The sequence below is a fragment of the Nilaparvata lugens genome, chromosome 1, assembly GCF_014356525.2.
Source record: "Nilaparvata lugens isolate BPH chromosome 1, ASM1435652v1, whole genome shotgun sequence".
Lineage (NCBI taxonomy): Eukaryota > Metazoa > Arthropoda > Insecta > Hemiptera > Delphacidae > Nilaparvata > Nilaparvata lugens.
In genome coordinates, this window is record NC_052504.1 from 98,453,342 (window position 1) to 98,470,510 (window position 17,169).

The 17,169-nt window shown below is 34.2% G+C and overlaps 1 protein-coding gene across 6 annotated transcripts in view; it reads right to left on the reverse strand.

Annotated features, from left to right (window-relative positions):
• Positions 1-7,347: 7,347 nt before the first annotated feature.
• Positions 7,348-17,169, reverse strand: part of LOC111047118 (protein brunelleschi) — a 91,198-nt gene continuing 81,376 nt past the window's right edge. For 4 of the 6 annotated variants that reach the window (XM_039419753.1, XM_039419751.1, XM_039419750.1 and 1 more), the window contains 2 exons: positions 11,835-12,067; positions 7,351-9,804 (listed from right to left, as the gene is read on the reverse strand). In XM_039419753.1, coding sequence (XP_039275687.1) covers positions 9,661-9,804; positions 11,835-12,067 — 377 coding nt within the window. In that variant the 3' untranslated portion in view covers positions 7,351-9,660. Of the gene's footprint in view, positions 9,805-11,834; positions 12,068-17,169 lie in introns of all 6 variants that reach the window. The other 2 variants (XM_039419749.1, XM_039419754.1) reach the window with 1 other exon arrangement.

The following is a 17,169-nucleotide window of genomic DNA, read 5'->3' on the forward strand; positions in this document are numbered from 1 at the left end:
CAAATTTATTGTGTTAAAATTGTTCAAAAGTGTCATTTCAATCGTGAACTCGACCTATTGAAAGAGGGTAAACCTTGTGATAAGAGTTTCCAAAAATTGTCTGTATTCTTGGATTGTGATGGTGTGATTCGTGTTGGTGGCAGATTGGTTAATAGTGCTTTAGGATATGAAGCCAAGCATCCTTGTTTGATACATAAAGATAGTCATTTTACTAAACTCCTCATTGAGTATTATCATATTTCTCATCTTCATGCTGGACCAAGAATAGTGCGTGCTCTTATTCAGCGTTATTTTTGGATTGTTGGAGCACACAGTGTTATCAGAAATGTGATTTTCAATTGTACTCGTTGCCGTTTATTCAATGCAACTCCTGTTGCTCCCGTCATGGGTGATCTTCCCAGCTCTCGTGTTGTTCCCAGTGCTCCCTTTCTGAAGGCTGCGGTCGATCTAGCTGGTCCTTTCACTGTCAAAGAGAGTATTCGGCCCAAAGCTCGTACGTACAAGGCATACTTTGCACTGTTTGTCTGTCTGGCAACAAAAGCTTGTCACATTGAGGTGCTTACAAGTCTTTCATCCGAAGAGTTTATTAACACTCTCCATCGTTTTGTTTCTAGGCGTGGATTGCCTAAAGAAATATTCTGTGATCAAGGGACGAATTTCAAAGGTGCTGCGCGACAATTGAAGGAAATTGTTGAATTTCTCAGATCATCAGAAAATCAATCCAACGTCTGTGATGCGATGTCATCTAAAAGCATCCAATTTCGTTTTAATATTCCACATGCTCCTTTCATGAATGGAATCTGTGAGTCTAATATTAAAAATGTGAAATTCCATTTGTTTTGTGAAGTGGGAAATTCGGTCCTAACTATTGTTGAGCTTTCCACTCTGTTGGTGAAAATTGAGGCGATACTCAATTCGAGACCGTTGTATGCGCTCTCTTCATCTCCTGATGACTACGAGGCGCTGACTCCCGGACATTTCCTTGTTCATCGCCCTCTGTTGGCGGTTCCTGAAATTGACGTGAGTGATGTCAACGAGCACAGACTGTCTCGTTGGGAAAAGGTTAATCGCTTCACTCAGAGATTGTGGAAGAGGTGGGAGAGTGAATACCTCCACACTCTTCAACAGAAGAATAAGTGGTTTGAGAGTGACACAAACCTTCAGGTAGGGCAGTTAGTATGGATTAAAGAGGACAATTCATCACCCTTATCATACCCGTTAGGTAGAGTCACCCAAATCATAAGTGATGCTAAGGGTGTTGTGCGCTCAGCTCACGTGAAAACTAACTCTGGTGAGTATGTTAGGCCAGTTAGGAAACTTGCCCCCATACTTCCCTATTAGTTTAACCCACACACCAAGTTTTCCGTTTTCCTTTCCTATTTCTTTTTCCCTTCGTTTTCCTTTTCTACCGTTCAGTGCATGTTGTTTTGTTTTTCTTTTACTTTTAAATTTTAGTTTTTTTTGAGTTTATGTTCTTGGAAATGGGGCATTCCAAGGCGGGCCCTTCCCCCTCTCCCAAAGAGGGAAGATAACCTCTCTCCCTCACCCCTCCTTCATCCTCCCCGTTTATCTTCCAACCCGTCACTTCAAGAAGCGTTGTCGAGAAGTCAACATCGTTTTTCGTTTCCGTTCCGTGGTGTTCGAGCTGAACGCAATTACCTCGTTTCGTTTCGTGATATATGTGCAATATCATATAGGCCTACGCATAAAGACAGGATATCGTCAGCAGTAACTTCTACACACGAGATACAGTCCACTTCCTCGCCAGTTCCAAGGTTAGTGCAAATTAAAGACTTACTTTTGGGGTTGTCGACGTTTTCGTGAATTAGATCTTAACTGTACCCCAATCCATAGGTTTGGGGACAGGACGGGATAACCAGGTCTTATACAAGAGCTACATTTCAAAACAACAAGCGAGTGAAACGAATTCTGTTCAGCTTTCAACGTATTTAGTGGCATCAATATATATATACTGGTAAATTTTATTGTTGTTATATATTTCTGATACATGACTGATTGTGGTATTGTTGAAAATTGAAAAATATAAAATTTAAATCGGATCCAACAAGCTTTAATAGTGTTATATTATTAAAAATAGTTTAACACATTCAGAAATCAGACCACAGTAGCACTACAGAACTGAGACTCGGCTGTCGCACGGATATGTGTGTTCTCCTACCACCATCACCGTGTCGCGGACGTAGCACCGCCGTACCTCGGCACGGGCTCGGTGCGGTTATATGTGTCCCCGAGCTTTAGACAGTCGTTCTAGCTATTCTGATAAGGTTATACAGCTAACTTGAATCCTAGAATTTTCTTGAAAATGACTAAAGCAATTATTGTTAGCTATTTTTTAATCGACCTAATACATTTACCGGTATGAAACGTCTCAGCTATCTACACTAACTTTGCCGCTCCACTATGTTTTGAACCTTATGACCGTATGCGCAGAGCAAGTTTAAATAGAATCTCAGCTTAAATTGGATTAAATCAAAGTCAAGTTTCGTTTTCTACAATGTGATTCATTTCCAAATCCAACCACCAGATGATTCAATCCAGTTTAAGAGCTTCCACTGTGCAAACGGTAATTAATAAAACGCAATATTCATTATGTGAAAGAAGTGTTCACTTTGTAAAATATGGGGGCACCGAGCTTCGCTCGTTATTTTTATTTATTGATAAACAGAACACAATTTTCTAAAATTATCGTGTTTATATTTCACAGCTGGCATACGTCATCTTATTAATTTCGGGGATGCAATATTTTGATTTTTCACACACTCACTTTTTTACTATTCACAGCTGTTTCAGCCAGGGATGAATTATCCTTTTAATGTCGTTCAGCGAGTTTTCCCAAGGATGAGACCTAGAGCAATCGAATCTTTATATCATAAACCTACTATGTTTCAAATTTCGTCAAAATCGTTAGAGCCGTTTCCGCGATCCGTTAAACATAAATAACCAGATATATAAATACAGAAATTGCTCGCTTAATATAATAGGATTGTACAATAAAATTAAAATAAAACAATGACTCTAAATCGTTTGAAACATTTTGTGTTATAATAAATATTAAATCAATAGGTGTTATGATTTTCAATTTCTATTCTGAAAAAAAGTGTGTTTGGAAAAAAAATATTTAAGCTAATTTTAAATGAAGAAACGTCAAATATCAATTGCTGCATTGCTTCTAAAATTTTCATATAAATGTTTATAATCTCCTTTTCACAGATTATAATATTATTTAGTTTGCAGATAAATTATAGTTAGCAATAGACGGTCTCGAATAGACCTATAGTCACATTATTTTACTTCAAGTAGTCAGCGTTATTATAAATAGCACCAACATTCAGCTATTTTTGAAGTGTAAAATAAATCTTACTTTACTTAGGAATGTACTATTAAAATGATTGTCTGCTTAAATTGCCACAAACCGTAATTAGTTTACCTTCTCTGAATAATTCTCTCTTTATGTTAGCTGTAAAGCATCCAATATAGCAATCTCCATTTTCAAATTTGAATAAACCCATATCCATGCAGTCAGTTGATGTTTTAAATGGTGTAACATTTCCATTAAATTCAGACATTTTTGTTGAGGGTTGATGGTGAAATTTAATTTGAAGATGATTTCAGTAACCACCTCTGATAAAATTGTCACACCCCAAAAAATTGTCAACACTGGACTGTAATGCTATGAAAAACTATAGTTATTGAGATTCACTGGCAACATTTCTAATGAATAACGCCAAAGTTTCCAATTCTACCAATTATGACAGTTTGAAGTGAATGTAACTATAGAGTTGATCAAAACCAATCAGCTGTCAGCTGGCTTCAGTGCAATGAAACCTGTGTAACTTGTTACATAACAAAGTTACTCAGTGTAAACGCAGCTTTACAATACAAATTTTACTTTCCTTGCCCTATTACCATAGGTAAGGAAAGTATTGCTTTCCGAAAAAAATTAAGGAACCCCGCCAATACGTTTCAAGGTCCCCTGAGTCCAAAAAAGTGCTTTTGGGTATTGGTCTGTATGTGTGTGTATGAGTGTATGTGCGTCTGTGTATACGTTATCTCATCTCCCAATTTACGGAATGACTTGAAATTCGGAACTTAAAGTCCTTACAATATAAGGATCCGAAACGAACAAATTCGATCAGATGCAATTCAAGTTGGCGACTAAAATGTTGTCAAAAACAGGGTTTTCGCGATTTTCTCAAAAACGGCTCCAACGTTTTTATCAAATTCATACCTAAAAAAGTCATTGATAAGCGCTATCAACTGCCACAAGTCCCATAACTGTAAGAATTTCAGGAGCTCCGCCCCATCTATGCAAAGTTTGATTTTAGATTCCCAATTATCAGGCTTCAGATACAATCTAAACCAAACATTTCATGTGGAAAAAATTGAGCATAAAAATCTCTACAATTAATGTTCGGTAACATTTTCACCTAAAATTGAAAATAAGCTCAAAATTCGAGAAAATGTGATTATTCAATATTGCAAACTGTTGGCAACTGTTGATTCTATTAATTCACTAGCCGTCAGGCTCGCTTCGCTCGCCATATCCGTCTAGCCAGGGGGCTCCGCCCCCTGGACCTCCGACTGGATCGTCCGAAAATGAGATCAGCTGGCTCGCTTCGCTCGCCTGCATGTAGACCTCAGCGGAACTTCTGTACCGAATTTGAACGTATTATTTCAATTTGATCTCGAAAAACACCTGTTACTATATCGGCGTATCTTTGACAAACAAAATTCTTCCACCTCAGCTAAATCTGTGTACTGAATTTTTTTAAATATATTTCCATCAATTATTGAAAAAGGTGAGGGAACGCAGAAAAGCTGAGAAAACGCTCATTTTGGCTAACTGGATAAATTGGTATTTAGGAGGTTCTGGATAAATGCATTTCAATCTTCAACTTGGTGCCAACCTAACAAAGTCAATTCAACTTAATGTCAACCTGACAAAATTTTTAATTTAGTTACCAGAACAACTGTTTCGAAGAGGTACTCTCTCTAGATTATAGTTCTATATTTACATATGGTATGGACATTTAAATAAAATTATAATTTTAAGATATTGGAATAAGAAGAATATACATGCTAAAAGAACTTTAAACCCTTAAAAACCACCCTTAGAGTTAAAATATAGCCAAAAGATTTCTTAGTGCGCCTCTAAAGGGCCAACTGAACATACCTACCAAATTTGAACGTTTTTGGTCCGGTAGATTTGGTCAGTCAATGAGTTAGTGCCATTTCGCTTTTATTTATATAGATTCACTATGAAGAGAGCAGACTTCGTGTGTCTCCAGCGTTATTGTCCTGTCACCAGCTAGCTCAGATCTTAGAATAGTAGACTAGAGATGCGCGTGAACAAGGCAAGGAAAGTTGTGTGAGTGCGCCACACCAGATTTTTCTTTTGTACCGTATTGGTTTAATTGAATATGTAACGGACTATTTTAATAGATTTCTGACTTTAATACCAATCAATCAATAGTCCTTTATTGTCATAAAACACAAAGTGTTGTATCAAACGTCAAAATAACTAAATAGAATTTTTTCCTAAGGACGGTTGCTCAGAAATCTGTCAATTTTTAAACATGATTAAATGTCACGAAAGCCAATCAGACTAGGCTTTATTGAGGAGTCTTCTCTGGTTTTGGTTCTCGTCCCATTTAATCAGGATTAGAAATTAATATACTTTTGTGCAATCGGGTGTTAAAGTAGGTAGTAGAATTCTTTCTCATTTCTGTTAGAATTCGGTGAAATAAGTTGTTTCTTATTCAACTGTAACAATATCCGGAGAGGGAACAGTTTTGGCCTAGGCTTGCTGGTCCTTTCCTGATCATAATTTGATTTGTGTTTTATGAAATGTGCATAAATGAATATTATATTGTTGGGGTCAAAACATATTGGAGCTGCGAAGCTATCAGAGAATGTTGAAAAGTGATGCATTTGTTCAAATTTGTCAGAACCTAGTGGTGGAGCAGCAATGGCACCGTAGAGTAGATGGAAGCGGAATCATTTAGGACTTGCATCATTTTCTTGCTACCTTCTCTAATAACGGTGCCGCTCCAATATAGGCTATGTTTGACCCTTACTAGATCTCTTAAGGCTGTGCAAAGGCTAAAAATAAACTTTTTCAAAGTTTTTTGATTTGTATATCATCAAGCTATCAAAATGAAAACGTTTTCTCAGGAAAACATTTTTTTCTGATCATTACTTTTTGAGATATGAGCGCCTAAAGTTTAAAGTTTTGGGACAGAACATTTCAAATTCGGTAAGAGATAAATCCATGAGATTTATTAAATTCAGACATTTTTGTTGAGTTTTGATGGTGAAATTTAATTTTAAGATGATTTTAGTAACCACCTCTGATAAAATTGTCACACCCCAAAAATTGTCAACACTGGACTGTAATGCTATAAAACAATAGCTATTGAGATTCACTGGCAACATTTCTTATGAATAACGCCAAAGTTTTCCATTCTACCAATTATGACAGTTGATCTAGTAAAACAAAAATTTTCTGAAAATTACAATTTTTAAGATAGTTATTATTTAATTTACTAAAAATAACTTTTAGTTGAGTTATTTTTGGTAAATTGAATAACTTTTCCAAAAATTGATTTTCAGAAAATTTTTATTTTACTAGATCAACAACACCATGAAGAATCTATCCTCTGAATCTCATGGATTTATATCGTACCGAATTTGAAATTAATGTTCTGTCCCAAAAATTCAAACTTCAGTCGCTCATATCTCAAAAAGTAATGATAAAAAAAAATGTTTTCCTGAGAAAACTTTTTCATTTTGATAGCTTGATGATATAGAAATCGAAAAACTTGGAAAAATATGACGAGTAAAAAGTTTATTTTTAGCCTTTGCACAGCCTAAGTGAGGTCTACATTGAAATATCAGTATTTGATTAACATTGGCGTTGCTATCCTTTTCTGGCCCACAACGTTGCCAGGTCATTTTTTAAAAATATAAAAATATAGTCAGTTGACAAAATATCCAATCTCAATTATAAAAATGTATTAATTAATCATTGAGATATATATTTTCAAATGAAATAAATTGATCATTTCGAACAAGCATGAACAGTTAAATATTAATCCAGATATACCGATTTAATTCAGTGTAACGTTTAACAATGTAGAGAAATATTTTATCAACAAAATTAATTATCATTGTCATTCAACAAATTATGATCATCTAATAGATGTATCATTCAATAATTGAAAATTATATTCTATTGACGAATAATTGCTTTTAAACAAAAATGACTACTTAATATTATATATCAGCTATCCTCTATAGAAAGCAGTGACAAGGCAGAGAATCGGCAACATTATTTTATATTCTCCACTCTTATTATAACGTGGAACTCACTACAAGATTGAAGTAGAATATTTATAAAGAAGGTCTCGTCTTACATTTATATAAACGTACGTTTATTAAGAGTGTCTTTACAATTTTGACATGAACAATATAGGCTATATTCAACTAACAATAAATAAAACTGAAAAAATAACAATTTTATAATGTTTCTATAGATTATCATTATGAATACAGTGAGATATAAATAATTACAATATAACCATTTAGAAGAAATTTTACATACTATTTACAAGATTATTACACTATAAATAATAAATAAATCGAAGCATAGATAAACTTTGATTGATAAAAAAATCATGTGATTTTTGTAAGTTATTCATAAACTTCTAATAAACTGAAAAAACAACAATTTTATGTTTCTATAGACTACTATTATGAGTACAGTGTGATATACATTGCAGAATAACCATTTAGAAGAATTTTAGCATACTATTTACAATTGCAGATTTCAGGTTATGTTGTAAAATAAACCAACATTGACACCAATAATATTCGCTTTTGAATGACAATGAATAGTGCAAAGATGTGCATGGTATGCCGACACAGGAGTAGTGGAATTCATCTTGACTTATTTGCTGCACAAGATGGTAAACAGTACATTGAAGGAATGTCTCAATATCTACATTTTATATAAAAATGAATGTTTGTTTGTTTGTTCCCTATAGACTTGACAACTACTAGACAGAACAGCATGAAAACTTTGGGAATATGTTGTGTGAATATTGGGGATGGTTTCTGACCAGAAATTTTAATAGGGGGGCTAATAATAATTATATATTAATCCATTTCACAGACCAATGTTTACGAAATTTTCGGCCGAGCGGCTACCTATGATTTAGCCTAAAGTTACCAGCTGTATAATAAACACGTCATCTTGTGATAAATTGTGTACTGGTATTAAAACGGTAGAGTCAGCTGCAGGCCCAAGAGATGAGGTACTTGAGGAGGGTAGCGGGGAAAACAAGAAGGGATAGGATAAGGAACCAAAACATCAGAGACAGCCTGAATTCCAAACCTCTGAAGCAAACGATTGAAGCCGCACAGTTGAGGTGACTGGGACATGTGATGAGGATGCCGACTGACAGACTGCCAAGGAGGGTCTGGGTGTGCAAAGTTGTGGGTGCTAGGGGGAGAGGAAGACCGAGGAAGAGATGGGAGGATGGTGTTCGAAAGATGGCGGAAGAGAGAGTCGTGGAGTGGAGAGAAGTGAGAAGGAGGGCACAGGAAAGAGAAAGATGGAGGGCTCTCGTAAACCTCAACACCTAACGGTAAAAGAGGATTGACTAAGTAAGTATAACCCACGCTCCACAAGGGTCTGTGAAAACACAAATAGTTAAAAACAATAGAAACATTAATTGAAAAAATAGATTAATTATTTATTAAACTGTCAAAATGTGCCTATAAACATCCTCAGTAAATTCAGAATCTTTATGCAAAATTTCAAGTTGAGCCGCTCGGTAGTTCAGAACTTATGATGCCTCAAACATTTATTTCGTACTTGCTCCTTCTCTTACTACTATTCTAAGCTTCTTGATACTGCTCACTTGAAGTAAAGTTGTTGCAAATGATGGATCCATTTTGGGAGGTTTGTGTTCATCTGAAGTAAACAGTATTCGTGCCAATGGAAGGAGAAAATTGAAAGTTGCTTTTAAAATAAATACATTGGGCTAGGCAGCCAGGACGCGAAGCAACCATGTTACTCAGTCGGCCAGGAAGGCGGTTGCTCACTCCGTCACCGGATTCGGCAGCCAGAATGTGGCTGCCTGAATGGCTGCCCTAGCATGACAGCAGTACCCAGTGATGTTTGTTGAAACGTTTATGTTTAATTAAAATCTACTAAGTTTGGATATGTTGAATTATATTAAACCTGCACCAGATGGAAATCTAATCAAATAATTTGTATACACTTTTCAATTTTATTAATATAAAATGTTTCAAAAGTTCCTCTAGAACTCGCAATTTTGCATTGTAAAATTATTTTAATTAAAACTTGAAGTGTTCCTTCAAAACAACTCTGTACCTTGTTTCATGAATTCTCAATGTTTAAAGTAACTTTTGAAACTCCCTGCATTAATGTTATCAATAATGAGAAGCTTTTGAATAATTTGTTATTTTAACGTAACTTGACATACCAACGTTGGACTTATCTGCATAACTTGATTATTTTGTTGAATATAAACAATTATTATTATGCTATAAATAATTAATTGAGATAGAGATAAAGTTTGATTGATACAAAATTCATGTAAATTTTTAATGTTATTTAGAAACTTCTATTTCGAGTGGAGGGATCAATTTCCAGACATGCTTTTCGGACGACGTGCATTGTATGTTGACCTTGTATTGGCCTGGTGTGAAGAAGACCACGTTGCACTCGTGGTACACCTTGCCGTGCTCCTGTACCTGAAACAACGCCAACAATGCCGCTATAATTTATAAAATTCATCTATGAATGTATTGGGGAACTCATTCCCCAGACTTTATGTCTTTGTGGGGAATATTCACTATGTATATTTTGTCTCAGCTGCAGTATTTACTTATGTTGTGATTAAACATTGATTGTACGAGGGTAATTTTTTCAACCTCTGATCATAAGACTCAGGCAAGCGGTGGAGGGATGTTTTAATATAGCTGAACAGCTTGTCATCCCCAGTGATCAGTGCGGCCCACTAGCTCCGTAAACAAAGCCATAGTGCATTCGTGTGACGTCAGCACAGGTAGGGCTCTTACAACAATAAAAAATCTGGTGTGGCGCACTCACACAACTTTCCTTGCCGTTATGAAAATTGATCAACTGAAGGTAGTGTTAACACGCATCTCAAGTCTACTATCCAAAGATCTAAGCCAGCTGGTGACAGGACAATAACGCTGGAGACTCTGCTATCTCTTCATAGTGAATGATTTAATAGAATCAACACTTGCTAACAGTTTGCAAATTGAATAATCTTATTTTCTTGAATTTCGAGCTTATTTTCAATTTTGGGTGAAAATGTTACTGAACATTAATTGTAGAGATTTTTATGCTCAATCTTTTCCACTCAATTTTTTTTGTTTAAATTGTATCTGAAACTTGATAATTGGGAATCTAAAATGAAACTTTGCATAGATGGGGCGGAGCTCATGAAATTTTTACAGATATGGGACTTGTGGCAGTTGATAGAGCTTATCAATGACTATTTTGGTTATAAATTTGATCAAAATCGTAGAAGCCGTTTTCGAGAAAATCGCGAAAAACCCTGTTTTTGACAACAATTTCGCCATTTCAGCCGCCATCTTGAATTGCATTTGACAAAAACGAGCTATCAGAAAAATTTGTGATATAAAAAACGATGTATCCTATAGAACTTATTTTACAAATCTTAAAATAATGACTTTGGCATGTATCTTCATTTTTCAAAACTTGATTTATCTCAAGGAAAATTTAAATCAGTTCACTTCCAATGATACTGTTCATATATTTCATACGAGACATAGATATGACTTGGTAACACCGAGTGTTAGACTAAGCAAAACATTGAGAAGCCATAGTTATCTACAATGTAAACTGTATAAAAAGCTGTCTTTATCAATTAGATTGTTGCCGCTGAACATATTTAAAAGAACTATTGCTGGATGGCCCAAGTAAGGTTAGAGGATTTTAATCAACAGATGAGTATCTAAATTGTAGTGATTTTATACAGAGTATCCCACCAAGGTTGTAACAGCCGTTAACCATAGATTCTACTCGACATTTCTGACAAAAACTGTTCAGTAAACTTTTTTCCTATCGACCTTAGTTTTCGAGATATATCGATTTTTCGTTATTTTCAGAATATGCCTACTTCTGGTCATACTTCTCTACTTGCCAAAGTTGATACATATCATGCCAATCAACTAGAAAGCACACTGAACACTATACTGAAAATAGGCTGAAACATACACTTCTTGTTATCTTATTCAGGATTTATGGTACAGGAAATAATGCAACTCATTGGAAAAGTCATATCATTGTAGAATGGAAATATTGTTAAACTGACGATGCCTATTGAAAACTTGCTTTATTTCATGGCAAATAAAGATCTTGTATTCAAAATGCAATAAAGTTCAGCATAAATCTACCGGAAAATTATTCAAGTTTAAACAGGAAACGTTATAACTGGAAACGTTATATTTCTGGTGCAACCAAGTTGCTGCTTCTCCAGCAAATCTAATGGGATAGTTTCGAACACCCACCATTATATAAACTTGACTTGATATATAAAATTTATAAACTGATATATAAACTTGTTAAAACGAAACTTGACAAACACATATGTCCATCATGTGTATGATATGTTATGTTCAATCTAATAGAATCTATAGGGATAAAGTTATCAACATTTTGTTAATAACTTTGGTGTAAACTTTTGGTGTAACTTTGGCTTAAGGCATTGAAAGATTTATATTATTATTACCTCAGGCAGCTGAACTTGAGTGACACCAGCAGTGGCCAGCCTGGTGTCCAGCTGGTAATTGGTGACCCCGTTCTGGTGGTCCTGGAAGAACTGCAGCGACAGTTCCAAGTTGACTAGCGGCCATGACAGGGAGTTGTGCACCCACACGCCCACATTCAGGCACTGCCCAATTTTGCTTGTCAGCTCAGACTCGCCTTGAGAGGATCTGATCGACTTGGAATTCAGAAGCACCTCTGCAAATAAACCATTATCTGAATGAACACACTAATTAAAGGAGTCAATAATTAAAGTTGTAATAATTAATCCAATTTTCAATGTTTAAATCATTTTAAATTTGTCAAGTTTTTAAAGTGATAATTTTAATGTCAATGACATAATATGTTATTGCAACTGAAATAAGTTGTCATAATAAATTTTGCAAAATTACTCAAAAATTTTCAATCTGTAGAGATTTGAGTGAAATATTTTTGTTTTTAATCAGTTTTTAAATATCAAAATTCAAAATTTTTAGTTTATTCATTAGTTTTGAAGTGGAAATTGGATTTTTTGAAGTGAAAGTGGAATCTTAACCTTATTCTTTTTGAAACTTTTATTTGTAAAAACTTGGGAGACAGTTTTGGGCTATGCCTGTTGTCTTCTCCCAATCATATTATATTTATTATAATTATGATCTGTAATGCCAATGGAATAAATAAATAAATACGACATATTATGGAGAAATACTACAACATCACTCACACACACATGTCACATATATTTTCTGAAATATATTATCTGAATAAATACACAAGTTTCAAGCCAGTTGTAATTTTAATGCCAGTTGTTATTTTTTAGTAATTTAAATATTCAGATGAATTGAGTTGTCATATGGGGAAATACTACAATATCACACCTTAGACCAGATAATTCTAATATCGGGGACCGAGCTTCGCTTTGGAGTACAAAAGCATAAAAAATGTATTACGAAAGAAGAAATTATAATAACATTCATACAGAAATGTTCTATCTAATCACAGTAAATTGAGATTAATTCCCAGAGGTATGCAAAAATTTCCCTCACAAAGGCCCAGTTGCACAAAAGCCGGTAAATTTTAATCCTGATTAACTTCACGTGAACCAAATCAGAGAAGACCATTTCAAAAAGATGGATCTACTGGAATTAATCAGGATTGAAAATAACCCGGCTTTTTTGCAACCGGCACTAAGTACCTGATTGAATTATTACAAAAGTTCAACAGCTGAGTCATAATTTTGACACAGTCCCACACACATGAACTCGCTCACTCACTTCCATCACAAACAGACGACGAAATAATTATTATCAGCTGTTTTCCTAAGGATGAATAATAATTATCCTTTTAATGTCATTCAGCGAGTTTTCCCAGGGATGAGACCTTGTGCTATTGAATCTTTATATTATAAACCTACTATGTTCTGAATTTCGTGAGAACCGTTAGAGCCGTTTTCGAGATCCGGTGAAATACAAACATATAAACAGAAGTTGCTCGTTTTATAGTATAGGATATCTGGTCTAAGTATCACAGACAACAACACTATAACATAATATTGTCTTTCAAATCAATCGACAACTGAGGAGCGGTTTCCGAATTGGGGATTTAGCGAAGTTCTAGACTTTAAACAGCTGGAGTCAGAAAATTGGCTTTCCGAAACGGGGCGAAGTCGCAGTCCACGTTTAAATTAAATTTCAAAAACTAGAAAACTGAATACAAAATAAAAAAATCTGGTGTGGTACACTCACACAACTTTCTTGCTCATTGATCTATAAGCCTCATTCTTAAAAGAGGATAATTTCGGGGAATAACATTATGCCGATTGGCGGCTAAATAATTAAACCTATGATTATACTATTGTTATTGTTTCCAGAGTACATTTTCCTTTGTTTGAATTATGAAATTTGAGGATTTTTTAAAAGTTGTCAAAACAGCTGTTCTACAAATAAAATATCGACATGTGTTCTTTTGAATAAACTGCTCTACCTACCTACCTCACGCACGAGAAGGAGGTTACAAAGTAAATTTCTCAGGGATGGGGTGGACCCCCTGTTAGTTTCCCAGGGAGGAGACTCATGCCAGTTAATAGAGCTGATAAATAACTATACAGGGTATAAATTTGAAAAAAAGTCAAGTCATTTTTGAGAAAATTGTGATAGAAATTTAACAAAATTCATTCTTCTCAGGAATATTACGGAGCTCCTACAATTTTCCCAGAAATGAGACTCATGTCAGTTGATTGGGCCTATAAATAGCTATCTAGGGTATAAGGACCTTAAGTTTAAAATTTCAAGTCAATCGGTCAATTAGGAATGGAGTTATCGTGTTCACAGACACACACACACACAGACCAACACCCAAAAATCATGTTTTTGGACTCAGGGGACCTTGAAACGTATAGAAAACATGAAATTAGGGTACCTCAAATTTTTTTGGAAAGCAATACTTTCCTTACCTATGGTAATAGGGCAAGGAAAGTAAAAAAGAGAAAATAGTTTGAATTTTCAGCTATTTTGAATTACTTAGGAATGTTTCATTTCGTCAAGGAAAAACGTTTTCAATTATAGAAATGAAAAAATAAAGATTTATTTTGCTGCAACTATTTACTGCGACTACGCCCCGTTTTGGAAAGCCAATTTTCTGACTCCAGCTGTTTAGAGTCTAGAACTTGACTGAATCCCGAGCTCGGGAACCGGCCCTCAAAGTGTTAACTTCACGTGAAAACATTGCAATAATATCTCTATTTTCACATGTTTCATCAAAAAATCGGCAACTCTGTAATCCTATCATTACCACTGACTTTATAACGTAAATCTCACTATGGCGGTGGCAACAGAGAATCAGCAACTCTGTAGTCCTATAATTGCCACTGATTTTATAACGTCATCTCTATAGAAGACATTGAATACTTGATAAATCAACATCAATTATTAATTTATTGATTGAATGATACACACAAATATACAATAGAATAATTTAAAAGACAGTCGCTGTAGTTGTTGGCAGACGAAAATTGAATATAAGACAATAAAACTTGAGCCACAAATGGCAACCACGTGCTCTCCTAAAATTTAAAAATTGTAGATATATGTTATGTGGTAACACGTGCTCTGAACATATTGTATTTAGGAATATGAACGCTCGAAGAGCTAGAATAATAAAAAACCGTTTCTCGAAACTATTGAGAATGCATTTGAATAGCCTACCTAGCCAGATGACTGGGGTTATTATTCTTTTCAAAATAGTTTGAGACAAAATCATTCTGTCATAGAGAATTGCTAACAATATATTATGATAACAGTAACGTCAGTCACTGACACGTCTACAATAGAAACCACATGGACCACTGTGCTTTGTGTCAACCCTTGTATATATCTATAGCATAGTTGATGGCAGGTAAATGAAGATTGTGATAGCGTTATAGATATATAGTTAGGAGAGAAGTAAATATAGATATGTAGTTTTCAATGTAACCACGTGGTCAGCATATGCTACAATTTTACCACGTAGTCAGCATATGAATATTATTGAAGCAATTATTTGATGATCAGTTATTTGAATGGTGATCACATAAAACGATAAACATGATATATGAGTAAATGTATTTATAAACTAGGGCATGAAATAGATTAGGCTATATGTATAAAGTTTTCAACAAATATAATGTTGTACAATAAATTATAATTTAATAATTATTATAAGCTAATTAAGTTAGTTGAATCCGAATTCATAGGCTAAGGACAAATTTGTAAAGAATAAATTAGGGATATTTGATTGAAACATGTTGACAATGAGTATGAGAAACCTGCTTAATTAATTAAGTAGTAATTGATTGGTATCTTATTAATTTGATTTATTCAACTCAATTGTAATGATGTACTGTATGACATTGTATTCTGTTCATTTCATGTATTTATTATTGAAGTATTTGCCATATTAGATTTATAAGATTGATTACTGTATTAATCAAATCAATGCATTCAATTGTCAGTATCCAAACTTTAGAGTTTAAATATTGATAAAATATATGATATCATTTGTTTAATAATGAAGGGGAGCCATATTTTAAAATGATATAACATAATAAACATTATAGTGAATTCAAATTGATATTTGAATTCAATTTGTAAGCAGAATATTAGCTGATGAGTTTGAGGGTAGGCGGAGCTAGAGGGCGAAGGGTGATGAGGGTGGAAAATCGTGGTGCTAGTATATATGCAGGCAGACCCTGTCTTGCAAGTTAGTTGCAGTTAGTTGCAGTTAGTGGCAGTTAGTTGCTGTGAGTCTCTTGGATTTTGGACAGTGTTCAGTGTAGGAGTGAGTTTTTGGTCTCAGACTTCAATTATCCTATAGGGAATTGACTGAGCCAGGTAAAGATTGTATTTAGAATTTTCATTTTATCATTTAAAATCCACACCACCCCACCCTAAAAAGCCCAAATAAGTATATCAAATTTCATAGCATATAGTAAAGAGCAAACTTAATTATTACTTCTCTTTAAACTCATATCTAAAGACACAATCTTAATTAATTTCTTGAAGCTTACAGTTGAAATTCACTTCTAAGCACAAATAATAGTTTTTTAAGCAAGGCTCCCCTAATCATATTCATTCTTCAAAATTTATCAATTCTCTTATTTTGACTATAATCATATTTTTACTAGAGTTGTTCAATTTTTTGATTTATATCTTATTTTTCAAGTAACCTGATAAAAGTAATAAGAACTGTTTGTTAAATTTTGTTGTTTAAATTAAACTTGAACTGTTGTACTTTCAAAACTTAATCATCTTGTATTTATATCTAATCATTACTAATTTTTGATCAATTTTTATAAATTCATATAAATTTACCCCTACACTGCATGGTGATCACAAAAGTGATCATTCTGTTTCCTTTGTGTTGTAGACAAACAGGTGATCATTTTTAGAGTCAATATGCATTAGCTTCCTTCGTATTTTAGTTCTAGATCACTGTTTCACAAGAAATCCACTGTGAGCAGCACTAGTTTAAAGATATCAGTGAATTCGTAGGGAGGCCACTGCCTTGTAGAATTCATCTCTATGGTCACACTTTGACTGGTCATATAAAAATGAAATCTCAACGTAAATGATATAGAAAATATGTACTATAAGCTCAGATATATTATATTCCTGAATAAATATTTGTTATGTTGCTTTGGAGTTTAAAAATTCACTATTATCGAAAATAATTGATGATCCCAAAAGTGATCATCATGCATCATATGGCTTCCAATGAGACAGGTGTGGATTGTAAACATAACCTCAGTTTTGAAATGCTCTCATACTTTGAAGTTTGAAGTCTTT